We start from the raw sequence: 15,866 nt of genomic DNA on the forward strand, positions 1-15,866 counted from the left end.
GTTTTGCCAGGAAGAAATCTTACAAAATATCCCAACTAGAGAAATAGAGAAAAATTCCAGCAGCTCAGTTTTAAAGTGGTCAAGAACAGGCATCTTCAGGGGAATAGCTTTCCCATTCTCAAGAAAGCAAAAGGAGCACAATTTATATCATCAGCTTTAGATCCTGTATGAGAAGCCAAGTCTGTCCTCCTGAAGAGCGGCAATTGTATTCTCTGGTTTCTTAATATCAAAATTTAAGGCTGCCTTTAGCATCACTGGCACAATTGAGGACACCGGCTGGGTTCTGATCATTTGTCAGGCGGATACAAAAGATTTACCCTTTGCAATCAAACACTATTAAAACCACTTCTCATCTGTCACAGCTCTGAACAAACGTGCCATGGATTGACCTCACCAAGCAACATCTGCAGTAACCTACTTGACCACCACTTTTCATCATAAGATAGCCATCAAAATAATTCCTAACTTGCAGTCTGAAGCTATAAAATGAATCACACAATATTTACATGCCCTGTGGTCCTTTTGGCCCAGGCATTATGGCATACCAGGGTTTAATGATCTTAATAACCCCATATGGCTTGCTGAGAAATTAGATTTTCCCTTTGGTTGCAGAAGGCAATTTTCTATTATAGCAGATGGCAAAACAGTGAAGGTCTGAGAAGTCAAGAACTGACTAAGAAACCTCAGATTAGTACTTAGGCCTTATGTTGCTCAACCTAATAATGTCAGTGGTTGAATTTTTGCCCCAAATGAAAGCAATCTTGCAGCAGAGCACAGCATTTCAGCAGAGTAGTCCCCCAGTTACACCTGCTCTTCAGAGGGCCAGGCCCAACAGAGAAATCCCATAAAGCTACAGTCGTATGTGGAAAAAACAACCCACGGTGCATCATGTACGCAGCTCGGCAGCTGTTAAGATTCAATTTTGTTTGAAATTGGAGATAGCGATGCTGAACTCCATGACAATTGAAGATGGAGGATCCTTCAAAACATGATACACACGACTTTCGAGGAGACTCTGGATCCTCTTACAGTTCCTTTGTTTATTTTGCTTTTTTCCTCCAAGAGAGCTAAAATTAATCTACCTTGACACCATGTGACTTGCTGTTTGCACAGGGGAAAATAACACAGAACCTTTCTATTGGAAATATGGTTTTTGCTGCTGTACTTAGACTTCTTCAACTGCTACGGTCCTCATGGCACACAAGATTTGAGGAATGACAGACACGTGGCTTGATCCAGTTGCCTAAACGTAGACTGCTGTTCGTAGACATCCTGTACGTGGATCAAGTACTAGAAAATGTGGAAGAGAGATGTCACCTATCCAGCAGCAAGTGACAAAAAGCATTTTGTTTTATTTCTGCCTACTTTCGATCACTCCCTGCCCAGCTGTAGCATGGCTGCTGGTGCCATAGGACTCCTCGGGAAACCAGCTCCTCAGCAGGGGACCAAGGCTGCCCACCGTGGGTGAAAAGTCACGCCTCCTCCCACTGGGATTGCCATCATGCCACAGGAAGCCCACAGTTGGTGGTGGGAGGTGCGTTGGGATTGCCATCTGGAAGGATATTTGCCACCTGCCTCCTCCCAGAGCATTCCCGGGCTTCGCTCCCTGCCCTCCTTCCCTCGATATGGAAATTGTGGGCATAAGGGCCAAGAGGAAGAGGAACCAGACATTGTGGCATCTTTCTTTAACATTCTAAGTAAAGCCTGAAAAATATGTTCGTGATAATAGGGGCTGCTGTACAGAGCTATTCTAAATCTTTGGGGGTTAGCAAAGATTTTCCTGTGTCCTTGCAGATTCTGCTCCACAGCACGACCCGCTGCCAATTCTCTCCCTCCCTCACAGAAAGGCAATGCATAGAGAACGTCATAAATCTGTAAAGCTTTTTCTCCTGTGCCTTTTTATGTGTTTGGTAGAAGGCAGGGCTCCAATGCCTCTTGCACAATTCATAGGGAGACACATGAAGTAGAAAATAGCACCTCTGTTAGGTAGCACACAATTGCTTTAGTGATGACTTAACAGAGAGAATCTCTTACAGAGGCACAGTGAGGAAAAAAAAAAAAAATCAAAAACAGCTGAAGTCTTATCGATTTAATTCCAAATCTTCTGCATTTTTTCCCCAGTGACTTTTCAAACACCTATAAAAGGTTTAAAATAATTATTAATGATCAAGCTTTATGTAATATCTGTCAGAAAAAATAGGCATCTCAAAACTTGGTCAGTGTATTATAGACAGGATAAAGCAGGACTCTCTAATCTGGATTAATTCAGAACTTTCAGACTAAAAAGTCAATTTTCAGCTATTCCTTATTTTGCACCTTTAAAATAGGATTATATTAAAATGAGTTGAAGAATGGAATTCTAGTGAAATATTAAATAATCAAAAATAAATAATGCAATGATGCTATGATATAGTGCAGTCAGTGGGCATTAAAATGGAGACAGAATAATAAAGCTCAAGAAGAACACAGATTTTTAGGTGGAATTAGGAAAAAGAGAAACATAATGGCTGATGCTGCTCATCTGTGGGAAGTCTGTAGTGTAATGCATACTTCACTTTAAACTACTCTCCTAGTCTCTTTACCTCCTCAGAAAAGGGAAGAAAGAAAATTAGCAGCACCTAATTACTTCAGCAATTGTGTTAGGCATATTGCAATATACATAATAGATGAGATATTATTAATACAAAGCTATTCCATTGAGATGCTCTGGATAATATAAACCAGAAATACTCTTAAAATAATTCTCTCTCATGCAGCATTTCAAATATTTCTCTGTAATTCAAGTTTTTATTACTTTTTAAATGAGAAGTCTTTTCTATGGATTGTGATACTCGACTCAATCATATGTTATTTCCAGGTTGGTCTATCAGTGACATAGTTCCTATTTTATGGGCTGAGACTTCCTCCATTGGGGTCAAAAGCTATATTTCCCTTGACTATGGCGATGCTATATTGCAAAAACATTTATGTACACAATAGGTGATGGGATCCTGTTTAGGAAAGGTATATTTGGAAAACAAAAATGCCCTGGAAGAAATAAGGGTTCCTGATAGAAGGAAAAGTCTAGGAACACTGAACTGGTTTCTAAGAGTTGAGATACATGACAGTAGTCCTAATGGCATCAGAAAATTTGGTGGTCAAGAAAGTAGTACTTGTACCGCTGGAAAGTGAGTGGGCAGTACATTATGCAAACACGACAGGGAATGCAGAGTATCTCCACTTGTGTTAAGATGGTTTTGGGAGCTTTGAAACAAGATCTTTATAAATATCTTTTTGTTCTGGACTGGAGAACATTCTCCTTTTTACCACCTTCACAGCTGAGGAATTGAGACCTATATAGCACATTTATCTTATGCTTGCAATTCAAAGCAAATTGCTGCTGCAAAACCTTTTAGCATGGCAGTTATATTTCACTTTACTGACAGAGAAAAGGCGTTGTGTGAAACCTTTTTTTGGGAACCCACACTTCCTCCCTTCCTGTCTGTTTAGATATGAAAACTTCATGAGATGGTTTCTCCTGTGCACTGAAGGTAGTTGCCCGTAGATGCCATAACTGCATTTATTTCTGATTAGTTGTACAAAAAAAAATCCAGCTGCACAAAGACAAGTCAGGTGTCCTCCTTCAGTGTTAGAGGATTTGGTCCTGTTCCTTGATCCGCCTAAGTTTAGTCTTCGTTTGCAGCTGTGTGGTTCAGTGGTGACAACTATATTAGAGGGGATTCATAATGATTTATCAGATTACCAGAGACACCCATTCTAGACTCTGCCTGATTTGCATCGATAAGCAATAGTTGTATCAACTACTTGTATAGCTACATCTATCAAGTGGTCCTGGCCTCTTTGTCCTCCACCTTTTTTCTCTATAACACAGATGTTATCTAATTTAGCATGTCTCTTCTTTAAAAAGAAAGTGGCCGGGGCAGGGAAGGAAGGATGCTCCTTCCTTCAGAGAGCAGGGCACTCATGCAGGGAAAAGAGGTCCCGGGGAACAGGGCAGGGTGGGCACAGTCACAGCCAGGCATTTGGTGGCAATAGAAAGAAAATGGCCCCATGGACCAACTGGTCTGAACCTGTCCAGCCAGCAACAGACTGAAACCAAACTTGGGAGAAAGGCTCTACCTCCCTCATATCTCTTCACATGTGTCTCCTCACCACAGACACCCTTCTTCCTTTAATTATTCATGCTTGCTAGCACTGAAACCATCACACTTTGTCCTTTGGGAGAAAGTGCTTCTGCATGCCTGCTTTCACAAGCCTACCAAATACTTCCACCAGCTTGTTGCCACAGGGAGATTTTTTTTTTCCTCTTCAGGATGTCAGTGTTGGCAAACTCATAGAGCAAGGAAGCCCGCAAGCTTTTGTGCATCCAAGACACATCCCTCTTAGATCTCTACAACAGCACCAGGAGGAGAAGTGGTTTAGAATACAAAGTTGGCTGCAAGCAAACGCACCACCATGAGGTCCACAAATAAATAAAAATCATAGCATAGCTGCACATGCAAATTGCAGGAAAATTGATTCCTGGCCACCATAGGGTTCAGGAATTTGCCTGCCTCTACTACAGCTGAACTCGTAAACCAGCCCTTGGGATGACAACAGAGCACAGTAGACTCAAACAGATATAAGAGTAGGACTACACTGCAGATAAGCTACCTGCCACGTAGATGAGACAATGAAAAAGAAGAAAGTTGAGATTCAATGTAATTGTAAAGGATTTGTCAGGTTCATCTGTGAGTATATTGGGGCTGGACCACCAGCTGTACTGATTGACAGTACTCACTGAAGACAAAAGCATTGTATTGGTCTACAGCAACTGGAGACGTGGTTCTGCTGAATTCTAGTTGGCACGTTACTTGCACTGACATTGTATTTAATGTCGTGGTGAAGAACACCCCAGCAACTACATCTGTACAGTCGCTCCGTACCAGCGGCGCGTGGATGTGCCAGCACAGCACACCGCCATACCGACCCACGCTAGCTTTACATTGCTCTGCAGAGGGGCACATACTGCTTTAACGCTGAATTTTTACTTCTGATAAATCACCCAATTCCTCTCTAATAGTCAATTATAATTGAATTCCTCTCTAATAGTCAATTATAATTGACTGTTAAAATGCATTTGTACAGAAGACCACACTGTATCATAGGAAGGTATGGACAACTAAGAAAAAAAAAAAGCTTCTGCCACTCTAATTAAAGACATAACTGCATGCACCTCTACAAACAAGCTAGCTTTTACTCACAGTACTAGCAAGAAAAATGAGTTTATCTGCTTTACTGGTGAGGTGTATTTTTCACTTGTTTCATCTATAGAATCATCTCATTGACTTTTTCTTGGCCTATAAAGGCCAAACACGAATGATGTGGTGGATAGTAGCAGAGGCACTTTTTCATGTCAGTCAGATTAGAGTTAAATCCCCGCTGCATTTGGGAAGGAATTCAATAGAGACTGCGCACCTTAGAGAAAAAGCAATGTGATTTCTAGCAGCCAGTTTTGATGTAGCAATCCGAGTTTCTTGCCACACCTGTTTCCTTAACACCAGGCAGTAAGATTGAAAGAAAAACTTGGAGAGAAAACCACAGGCTAATGCGTACATCTTTGATTCAGATACTCCAATTGCTATGATGGGGAGAGAGTTGATGCCTTCTTCCCCCCTCCTCAGAGTTTGAAAAAAGATAATAGGACAAACACTGTATTATTTTTAAGAGAAGATGTCAAGATGAAAAAATGAAAATGTCAAAAAAGAGGCTGATATACAGCATTACTTAAGGACTGTTTTGTTGAGAAAAACTGACCAAATGATTTACGAAAGGCTTTTAACAGGGCAGTCTTTGGATTACAGTGAAGATGAAAACTAAATGAAAATCTTTTTCAAGTTTACTTTAGCCAAGTCATTTGACAGATGGGGGCAAAACCTGGCAAGAACACAAGTTTTAATCTTCAGATGTAGTGACTTTATTTGCAGTTTTGCGGATTAGAGGTTTTCCTCTGCGCAAAATAAGAGCTATCCATTTTCAGACGCTTCCTGACAAAACTACTTTTTCTACCTGAAGCTCCCAAGAGAGGCACGCAAGCGCAAAGACCAAAGGACCGTTGCTTCTGCTCATGGCACAAACCACCACATACAGAGAGCATCCCAACTGTGTTCCAGCCAGAGCGTCCACCACCTTCTTCCCTTCCTAATTCTGCTTTCAAGCCTCTTGAAACACATCCCTCCTAATTAATTACTGGATTAACCAGTCTAGTATCAAGACTGCTCATGGCTGGAGGTGGATCTTGGAGCATGGACTTGTTCTCACTATGCACAGCCTGGCACATTTCTGCCTGGCCAGATGGGTCCCCATCTGCTCCTATTTGAAGGAGAACTTCCTGGAATTAGGGTTTTCCTCTTAACCTTTGTTTGCATGATTCCTTTGCTTCCTACATTTCATGCAGATTTTTTTTCCTTTGCACCAAAATCACCTGAAACACATCAAGAGTCAGATTTTAAAGCCAAAGGGATAGCTCTGCACAGTTTTAGTGTACACTCAGCATTAAATTAGCACTGCTCTACACAAAGGAGCTGCATCAGTACAGCAAGGGGCTACTTTTGGGTAGAGAAGTAATACAGCAGAAATTATTTCTAGTGTAAAGGGTACAGAGAGCCTAGCAACATCAAACCAAACTGCCAGGAGTCAGAGGTACCTTTCTGATGTTTGCTCAAGCTATTAGGGTGTACTATAATATTTTTCAGTATAGAATTTATAGTTCAAGAGAAGTAGTTGATCTTTTTAAGACTAGTAAAAAAAAAAATCAAGATGGAGAATGGAGAGCTGATATCTAATTTTTTTTAGATCTGCCACAGTTCTATATTTATTATAAGCCTATCACAGCACATCCTGCTCAAAGACTTACAGAAAATGTGTTGCTAACTACCAGGGAAGTATTGATTTTTTAATTTTTTCCCCTCAGTGCTATTGCTTGGCTGTGGTAGAACTGATAACTTTGAGAGGAAAAAAAAAAAGAAAAAAATCAATATTACTATGATCAACTGTTGACTACAGTTTACAGCAGCAATAATCTCTTTTAAAATAGCTTGCAGAAGTACCAGTTGTCTTCTATGTAATGTATTAATGATCTGACCAAAACAGTAAGTGCTGATAGCATTTGATGTTTTGATGATTTTGCTCTCGTTAAATTAAGTTTTGGTGACCACTGGAGTCATCTAAACTTCAGCTCTGAACCATCTTTGGCCAAGAACTGCAGTGTTCGCTGTTGGCGTCATCTTTTTGTTACTGATAAGAGTGATTCGTTCCCCTCAGTAAGAGCATCCTGTGCCATTTCGTACCTTGGATTTCATTTCAGTATTTAGACGTGCCTCCAATCGCTAAGGTCCACGCTTCCTCCAGTAATGCCTTAAGTTACACGATACCATTTGTCACTAGTTTTTCCCCTCGCGCATCTTCTTCCCAGAGAGTTTCTGCAGGGTAATGCTTCGTCTGAATACAGTTTTCTGAGCTTCTTTTTTTTTTTTTTTGTCCAAGTGTTGGACTGCAGAGGTGTAGTTCTGAAATGCTTCCTAGTTCCTACACCACCTTAGGATGGTCTTCAGCAGAGGTACATCTCCAGAGCAGCTCTGCTCATGCAGAGTAAAGCTTTACTGTGCCGGAAGAACAGAAACATCTCTGGCTACACCTAACTTACCATTTTGGTTTGGCAGAGTAGTAGGATTGTGATGCCCTTTACCCAGTTTCCTCCATTTTCTGCACTCTAGATGTTTCACAGACCAATTTTGGCACTCACAAACTGGAACAGTTTCAGATAAAACTGCCTGCATGTTCTGCATGAGCTGTGCACAAAACACAAGTAGCACCTAACGACAGCACAGGAATCCAAACCAACAGCAGACCTTCAAGACAGCTTTGAGCAAGGAAGATAAGGGAACAGACTAAGTTTAATCTGAAATAAAATCCCAAACTGTCTACAATACAGATGTAGGGGCCTCAACATTAGCTTCTTTGATCTACTGATCCACTCCTTAGATATCTAGTTACTTGCAAATGTAGATGCAATCACTCAGAGCTTTAGGTCTTCTCCTGTATGCCTTCGAAAAAGTGCCTGCAGAGTGAATTTGATTCACAAGTCTACAGCATCTTGGAGATACTTGTAGGTTTTAACTTAATTTAAAAGCTCCTTCTGAAGGCCACAGACATACAGTCCATGAGTGTTGAATACATACAGAAAAGACAGTTATTGATCTTCTAAAATGCACTGGGTGTTTCCATAAATGTGAATTTATAGCTGAATGTGTTTACACATTTACATCAGAGTTTCAAGACGATAAATAAATTTTAGTAAATTATTTGTTTATGAAGACGATTAGGTCTGTGGTTATTAGTAGACTGAAATCACAAGACCGGTAGTTTTTAATACTAACATGATACTCAACACTTTCAACAAGGAAACAAGAGCCAGTCTGCAAGTTTTCTTTGTAATAGAATGTAGCATTAAGCTCTTTGTTGATGTCATAAGCTACCATTAAGTACTTTATAAAGCATGTATGTAAAGATTAATATTAAACTTGGCATCCTAGAACATACTATATGTACCTTTTCTCCAAACACTGGGAGAAGCACTGACCAGAGAAGCCAATGCTTGTTGGAATCTCACAAGTGAAACTAATTAGATGTAGAAGGAGCTGTCACTCTTGCCCTCCCCCTGCTCGCATCAGAAGGATACCCTACCTGCCAATCTAACTGCTTAGCTTATGCTATTTTTACCCATCCATCTTTTTCTGATATTGACTTAAAGCCTGCGATTTGTTACACCTGGAATTGTAGCTGTTAAAGTTAAGGGCATAAGAAACATGCCAAGGTCTATCCACATAGAACCCATCACTTGGGCAGAAAGTATTTTAAAATATTCCAAGTGAACATTAAAATACATTCTAGATGCACAGCTGTTCCAGGTAGATGGGTCAGACAACTGTCACTCATGTTTGTGGAGTTGGGGTTAACAAGAAGTTGTACTGTAGCATTTTCGCTTATGTTCTCTACAAGCTAAAGGCAATATAGAATATTACCACAAGAACGTTTTTCTAAAACAATACACAAAACCCTAATGAAACCACATTTATGATATAACCTCAATAAAAATGTTAATAATGCTCATTCATATATCACAGCTGTCAGAGAAGGTGATAGTTCATATTACATTTGAGACATGGTGTTGACTTGTACAGAATAAGCGTATACAGTATGTGTCTTCATCACAGTTTGATTATTAGTAGCTTTTAATGATTTAAGAACTAGATATCTAAACTTGTCCATCTCTCATCTTTTTAAGGAGCATTATTCTGAATCCAGCTTATTTCCGGAACCACCTGCGCCAAGCTGCTGCGTTTAGGTGTTTAGAGAGATACTCCGAAGCTGCAAGGTACTCCGCTGCTCGTGGATTTCTAATCGTTTCTCTATATCTCTTTCATTCCAGCTCTCAGTAGTAAGGATATCATCTTATATCCAGGCTTTTCCAAAATCAGTGGGAGCTTTGTGTTGGCTTTGTGTATACGATCTTGCATGCAGCAGAGCTCCCATCCTCCCATTGGCGTAACATGAATAATCCCAGTTATGTCCCTAGTTGCAGTTGGACTAATGCATGTAGAAGGACTTACTCGTTCTGAGGCACGGGGGTGAGCCCTGGTCAGGTCCCAGCGCTACACTGGCACAAAGAGCTACATGCACACAAGCATCTTCCACTCCCCGCTTTCAGGTGTGCTCTGAATGTATGAGGGGGGAAAAAAAAAAAAGAATTAAAAAAATAATCAAGATCTCGGAGTACACTGTGGTATGCTGCAAAATTTAGCCTGCGTGCAGCTGATGAGATCGCTGGTGTGAACGGGAACTGCTGGCAGGAAGAAAGGCTGCAAGAGGAAGCTCTGCTTGTATGCTTGTGTTAACGCTGCCAAAAACTAAAAGTTTCAACATGCAACAGAAGTTTTTAACCATTTAACATGCTTAAATGAAAGAAATGCATGGGGAAATGCAATGGTGACTTGCTATCTATCATCACTAGTACAAACATTAGACATTTACAGAAGACTGTTCAGCTGAAGACCACAAGATATGTCACAAAATATTTCAAAAGTCATTAGCTAACTAATGGCACAACAGTCTGTGAGAATTAGGTGTGAGACTGAAAGGGTCACTTTGCTCCTCACTTACGATGGATGCCAGTGGTAGAGCTCTGAAGCTATTAGAATAGCAGCAAAACAGTTTGTCCAGGGAGTAGAAAGATGACTTTATCCAGAGTTGCAGAGAGGATTTGGGAAGATGAATTTCAATTTTCCGTGCTGGCCTTCAGCCAAAAACTCCAGGACAAGCACTTTTCTTTCTGCAGGACACACATTGAGATTATGTCAGAGTAATGTCCACTAGCTTTCACATGTCAGGACAGGAAGAAGAAATTGGTTCCCCAAGACAAGGAAACCATTTTTCCAAGTTTTTTTTAGAAACATGATTTCAGATAAACCTGGAATATTTCACTTGACTGTAGACCCAGCTCACTTATCAAACAAACTGTTTCAAACCAAGAAAGTGAAACATTTTCTTGACAAACAATGAAGTGTTGTGATAGTTCCCAGATCTGCTTTTATATCTCACTCATCAGTCTCTTCTTCCTATAAATCTTGTTGGGGTGTTGATTCAGAGAGAGATAATAATCTACTGAAACCTCAACAGTTGAGGTCCACTGATCAACCAGACATTTTAGAGCTGCATTAGGAGAGTATGTTGCTTTGTGACAGATGGGGAATCCTGCCCAGAATATTTTCAAATCCAAAAATTCACTAGTACCCCACCAAGTGAAGTGATACAAGGGGAAATGTTTAGTGTGCTGTAGGGGGAGAAGCGGGTTTTCCTCCTGAAGGGGTCACACAAAAGATTTTTTAAAAATAATAACAATAATAAAAGTTTAAAAAAAATACCCTTTCAGAAACTGATCTTTCCTAAAAAGCAATACATATAAATGCCCATATTTGAGAAGACAGTATGAACCAAGAAGGTTTTCATAAATATGATTTCAAAAATAAATAAAAAAAATTGTGGTTGATGTTACTGCAGATAAGCAATCAGTAAGTTTACTACATCAGCAGGCAAGAGGGAACTGTGTCAGCCTTTTTTCCCCACACTGAGTAGCTTTCAGGAAACTAGATGATTTTAAATGAGATTATGTATTTTGTAAAGGAGAGGAACATTCTGACAGACTGAATCCAGAGCGGTTCCAAAAGCAGTGACTATAGCAGTATTCAGAGTTTAGCCTAGTTTAACATAGTGTTATAGCAACTGTGCAGAGCTGCTTCTGCAGATTGTGTTAAACTAAGCTTAGCACTACTTCTGTCATCTCACTGGAGTCACTGGTCGTAGTCGATCCCCACTAATGGTGCAGAATGTACTCTGCTCGTTACAGATAGACCATGCCATACAGATATTCACCTGCAGTTTCTGAAAGTACAAGCAGGTTTTGTTAGCATAAGCCATCATTTATTTCTGCTCACTTTTTGTACAAAAAGAAGGTCACTGCATTTCTTTTTCTGCTTCTAAGTATCCTGTACCTTCCCATCTCCTCATATGATTTTTAAGCTAGCGCATTAAATATGCCCAGAATACTGTATGGGTACGTGATCAGAAGCAGCTGGTTGTGAACAGTTCCGCTTGGCACAAGCAGCATGGATAATCACATTAAACTCAGCCTACCTATCCAGCTGAGATCCCGTGAGACTTCGTCTCTGAGGAGGTACCAGACCAAATTCTTCAGTTCAGAGAAAGTCATAGGTTAGAGTGGGGTCAACTGTAATTTAAGCACCTCTCAAGTTCCTCTGTGTGTAATTTTCACTAGCACAGCCCAGTATCAGGAGAATAAGCATATGAAGCAGTCTAAATGCAAGGACATCTGAATTCATGTAAGGAGTCTGATATGCCCATATCTGCATCACTTCTGAATTTTGTCAGCTGTGCAGCGATTCCTTCGGGATAGCACTGATCAGATGCCACCATGTACAGTGCAGCCTGAGGCCATTTGGCATTGTAAAGCAATCCTAGAAACACCACTGTGGGGTCACAGCATCTGCGAATGATGAATTCCAAAGCGCTGCAACCACTTTCACCAAGATGTCAGCTAGTATGTTTCTCCTCTATTGGTATCTCTGATGTTAGAAGACTGCTCTTGACATAGTAGAAATTTAAACCTCAGAAAGGAGAAAGCCTATTTCAGTTGGAAGACCGTCTTGGCCCTTGAACAAATGGGCATAAATGAATTTTATTTATATATATATATATACACACATTTAGTCTGCAGGTTACCAGGAAGCTTTAGAAGGCATTTAGGCTTAGGATCAGCCTCCAATAGCAGCGACTGGAAGTACCCTGCCAAAGGACACATGGTCATAGCTGATCAAAAGATCACTTCATAACCAGAATGGAAAGTTCAGGAAAGGGTCCTGGGCTCCCTTCTGTCCCAAAACTGAGAAAACGCTCTTGGAGAAGGCCAAGGAAAACTCAACCTTCCTGGCAATATCAGGACTGCTACCTTAGGGAACAATGAGATAAGGGACATGAATGTGAAAGGGGATGTGTAAGCTGCAGAAGAACTTTGGAGGTCCATACTATCTCTAGGGGCAGAGAAACCGCCAGCCCCCGCTTTCAAGGACAAGGGCACTAGAAAGTGCACCCAAGGCTGACCCCCAAAGCTCCTGAGGGAAGGGTTACTGGACCCTATGCATCCTTCAAGTCACCAAGCCCACGGGCTGTGGCCCCACAGCTGCCTGCTCCACATCCACAGGAAAGGTCTAACCAGATGAGCAATAAGGCATGAAAGCAATTTTTCTTCTTTACCCAAATAGCACAGGCTATTGCTGGCACTGAATAGCCTTGAATCAGTAGTAAGGTGAAAATTTGTAACGTACAGAAAAATACGGCCGCCTATTTGCTTTGAAACTAGAGGTTTAAGTACAGAAGGGAATTTTGCCCCTTTTTATCATTAAGCTGCATAGCTCTCATCTTTCTGCTAATCAAAATGCTGTGCTGATTTAACAGTGTCACTGTGTTCTGTGAAAAGCTTAAGATAGCTCTTTTATCACCAGCTAGAACACTAGTGACTTGAAATTAGTTGTATACATGTAGGGGAAAAACAGACTGTCTGTCCCTCTGCCAGAACAAACAACTCATATTCATCTGACTGCATAGAGTAGGGGTAAGCAACCCTTAAGGAAGAAGAAGTTTTAGGATCTTAATAGCTGTGGTATGGCTGACTCAGCTTTTTTACATTCGCATTTAAAAAAAAAAAATAATCTAGATAATCCCATCAGCTGAAAAGCAAACTAGGTCTGCAAGTAGTAAACCTCAGCCCCCTGTTTGAGTTCAGGTCTGTGTCCCCTTTCAGTCAGACTGGAAAACATAGGTGAATAATTTGGGTTAGTTTGTATGTCTGGTTTTGGTTTACGAAGCTTACAGCTGTAGTAAGGGAAGATGTATAAATAAGTGGGGTTGGGGATACAAGCTGAAGGAGTCACCAGCTGACTGCCTCTCGCACACACCTGCATCTGTGCTGCCCGCCTTTGCATCCTGCCTGGGCTTTCTCTTGGCAAAACAGAGGAATGTTTGTATTTTTTTTTCCTCTATCCTCATTGTTTCAGCTTTCCTAAACTGAAATAAATTAAAAAAATCCAATTTTATAAGAAGGGGGAAAAAAAAAGTCAGTTGTCATAGCAACGGACCCCCCGCCCGCCAACGCCGTGAGAGTCCCTCGGGGGGGTCGGTGGTTCACCCGCACGGAGAGCCCCGGCAGCCGGGGAGGGATCTTTGCACACCGCTGGTTCGGGAGGTGCCGGGGGCCAGAGCCCAGCGGCCGCCCTGGGCTGGGGGCTGCAGAGCTGCGACCCGCCGGCGCCTGGGCTGCCCCCGCGGCGGGAGGGGCCGGGCAGCCCCACCCGTGACTGCCGATCCCCCACCACCCCCCCCAGGGCGGCTTCACGATCGCGGCTTGGCGGTCAGGGCTGCTCCGGCGGGGAGCAGGGGCCCCCCCTCTGCCGGCAAGCGCATTGCACGGGGAGAACGCCTTGCCCAGGCCCGGGAAGGAAAATGGCTCTGGTTTTCCGACGCACACGAAGGGATCCGAGGGCCTCTGCTGGGTTGGTGCCCACCCCCCACCCGTCCTCCCCAGAGTAACGCTATGGAAGGAGCGCTTCATAAATTGGGTCTAGGGAAGGAGCTCTGACAAGTGCTGGGATCAGCCAAAGCCCAAAGGAAAGTCCCCACAGCCTATTATTTAATTTGACACCAGCATACAATGTTAGTCTGCGCCTAAAACTACCAGCCGTTATTTCTGCACCACACACATTACTCTTTATCACCTGAGAGTGTCCAAGTGTCACACCAGAGCTCGCTCAGATGGGGTCACATCAGAGGCAAGAGGCAGCCTCCAGTACTAGTATTTCTACACAGAAAGTAAGAAAGACTTACTTAAGTTAAGGTTCACTGGTGAAATATTTAAAACAAAGTTTTAGCCTGTCCCCCACAGAAATTAGCAGCATCAAGATGTTACACATAAACAGCTTAACTGTTTGCCCCAGTTGGGTGCTAGTCTGCATATAGGTAAATCCTGACATTAGTAATTTCATTGCTGCTCAATATTCTGGAATTCTGTTTATCTCTAATCATCTAATGGTTTCCAAGTGTCTCCATAACCTCAAAACAATGAGTTTACATTTATTTTGGATGTACAGAGATGTTTAAAAATTAACAGTTGTTTTGTTCACTTTTCAAATAGGATAATTGCATTAAAATGACTGCCTCCTACTTACTCCAGTTATAAACATCATTTTCCTTTTCCAATCTCAGCAGAAAATAAGAAAGGTCATCCAGAAGAGAGCAGGAGTTTATTTTGCATCCTGTCTCTCAGACTCAGTTCCATTATATCAGAGATCCCAAGTACCCAGATATCTGCATCAGGAATATTAAAGTTCCTGTTAAACTGAAAAAAATAGAGATACACTTACCCTTTCCAAACAGTAGATGTGCACAGGACTAAGATCACAAGGCACCCCCTGAGGCCTCCTATTAGTACCACTTACTGCAGATCCAGGTGAGACCACTTGAAGGAGGGAGCAAGGGTAATTTTCTGCCACTTTTCAGCCTCCTGATCTTAGTAGCAATTGGGGCTGAATAGCATAGGAGAGTGAAAGTTACCCTAATGTGCATAGGCTGTGATTATTGCTAAGGCTCTGCCATCTGCAGAGAAATCCTCCTCCCCCCTTCAGGGCTTCTTTCCTTTCCGTGCAGCTCAAGGGGAGCAGTCAAGGCCGAAGGAGCTGACCTTGAGTCTTGCCCTCGTATTTTTCCCAGTGTTTACAGTGGTAAATGGACACACAAGCGTTTAGCAACAATGCTAATTTCTTATCCTCTTTGGCAATGTAACACTTGGTTGCGTTCCAGAAAACCGCATATTTCTTCTACCCGTACCATCCATTTTGTTGTCCCAGACTTGCGTGGCTGCTGCAAAGGCTTTGGCCGTACCCTGGCTGTTAGAGTCGGCAGCTGTCGTGCAGCAAAAGCTACCTTTGACTCTTAGTACAGAGCCCATGCGTGTCTGGAGATGGGCTGAGGGAGACAGTTTAGGATCTGTGGCATGCTCTTTGCTGGTACGTATAGAAATATATCTTATTGTTCTGCACCACCAAGTGGCCAGATTGAGCAGATATTGCAAGACGCCTTTGGATCCAGGCTTACTGCATTAACACAGATGGGTTTGGTTATGTTATGGAAGTTCATACTAGCCTGAACTAGCAACTAGGAAAAAAAACCCCAAACATTTGGATATAAAGCCTCAAGTTTTG

General features: G+C 41.9%; 1 protein-coding gene across 1 annotated transcript in view; it reads left to right on the forward strand.

The window, feature by feature from the left end:
• The window catches only part of SPATA16 (spermatogenesis associated 16), a 79,462-nt gene that overhangs the window by 17,416 nt on the left and 46,180 nt on the right, over positions 1-15,866 (forward strand). The window contains exon 3 of the mRNA XM_075761542.1: positions 9,326-9,415. Coding sequence (XP_075617657.1) covers positions 9,326-9,415 — 90 coding nt within the window. The remainder of the gene's footprint in view (positions 1-9,325; positions 9,416-15,866) is intronic.

The sequence above is a fragment of the Balearica regulorum genome, chromosome 9 (genome assembly GCF_011004875.1).
Source record: "Balearica regulorum gibbericeps isolate bBalReg1 chromosome 9, bBalReg1.pri, whole genome shotgun sequence".
In the NCBI taxonomy this organism is placed as follows: domain Eukaryota; kingdom Metazoa; phylum Chordata; class Aves; order Gruiformes; family Gruidae; genus Balearica; species Balearica regulorum.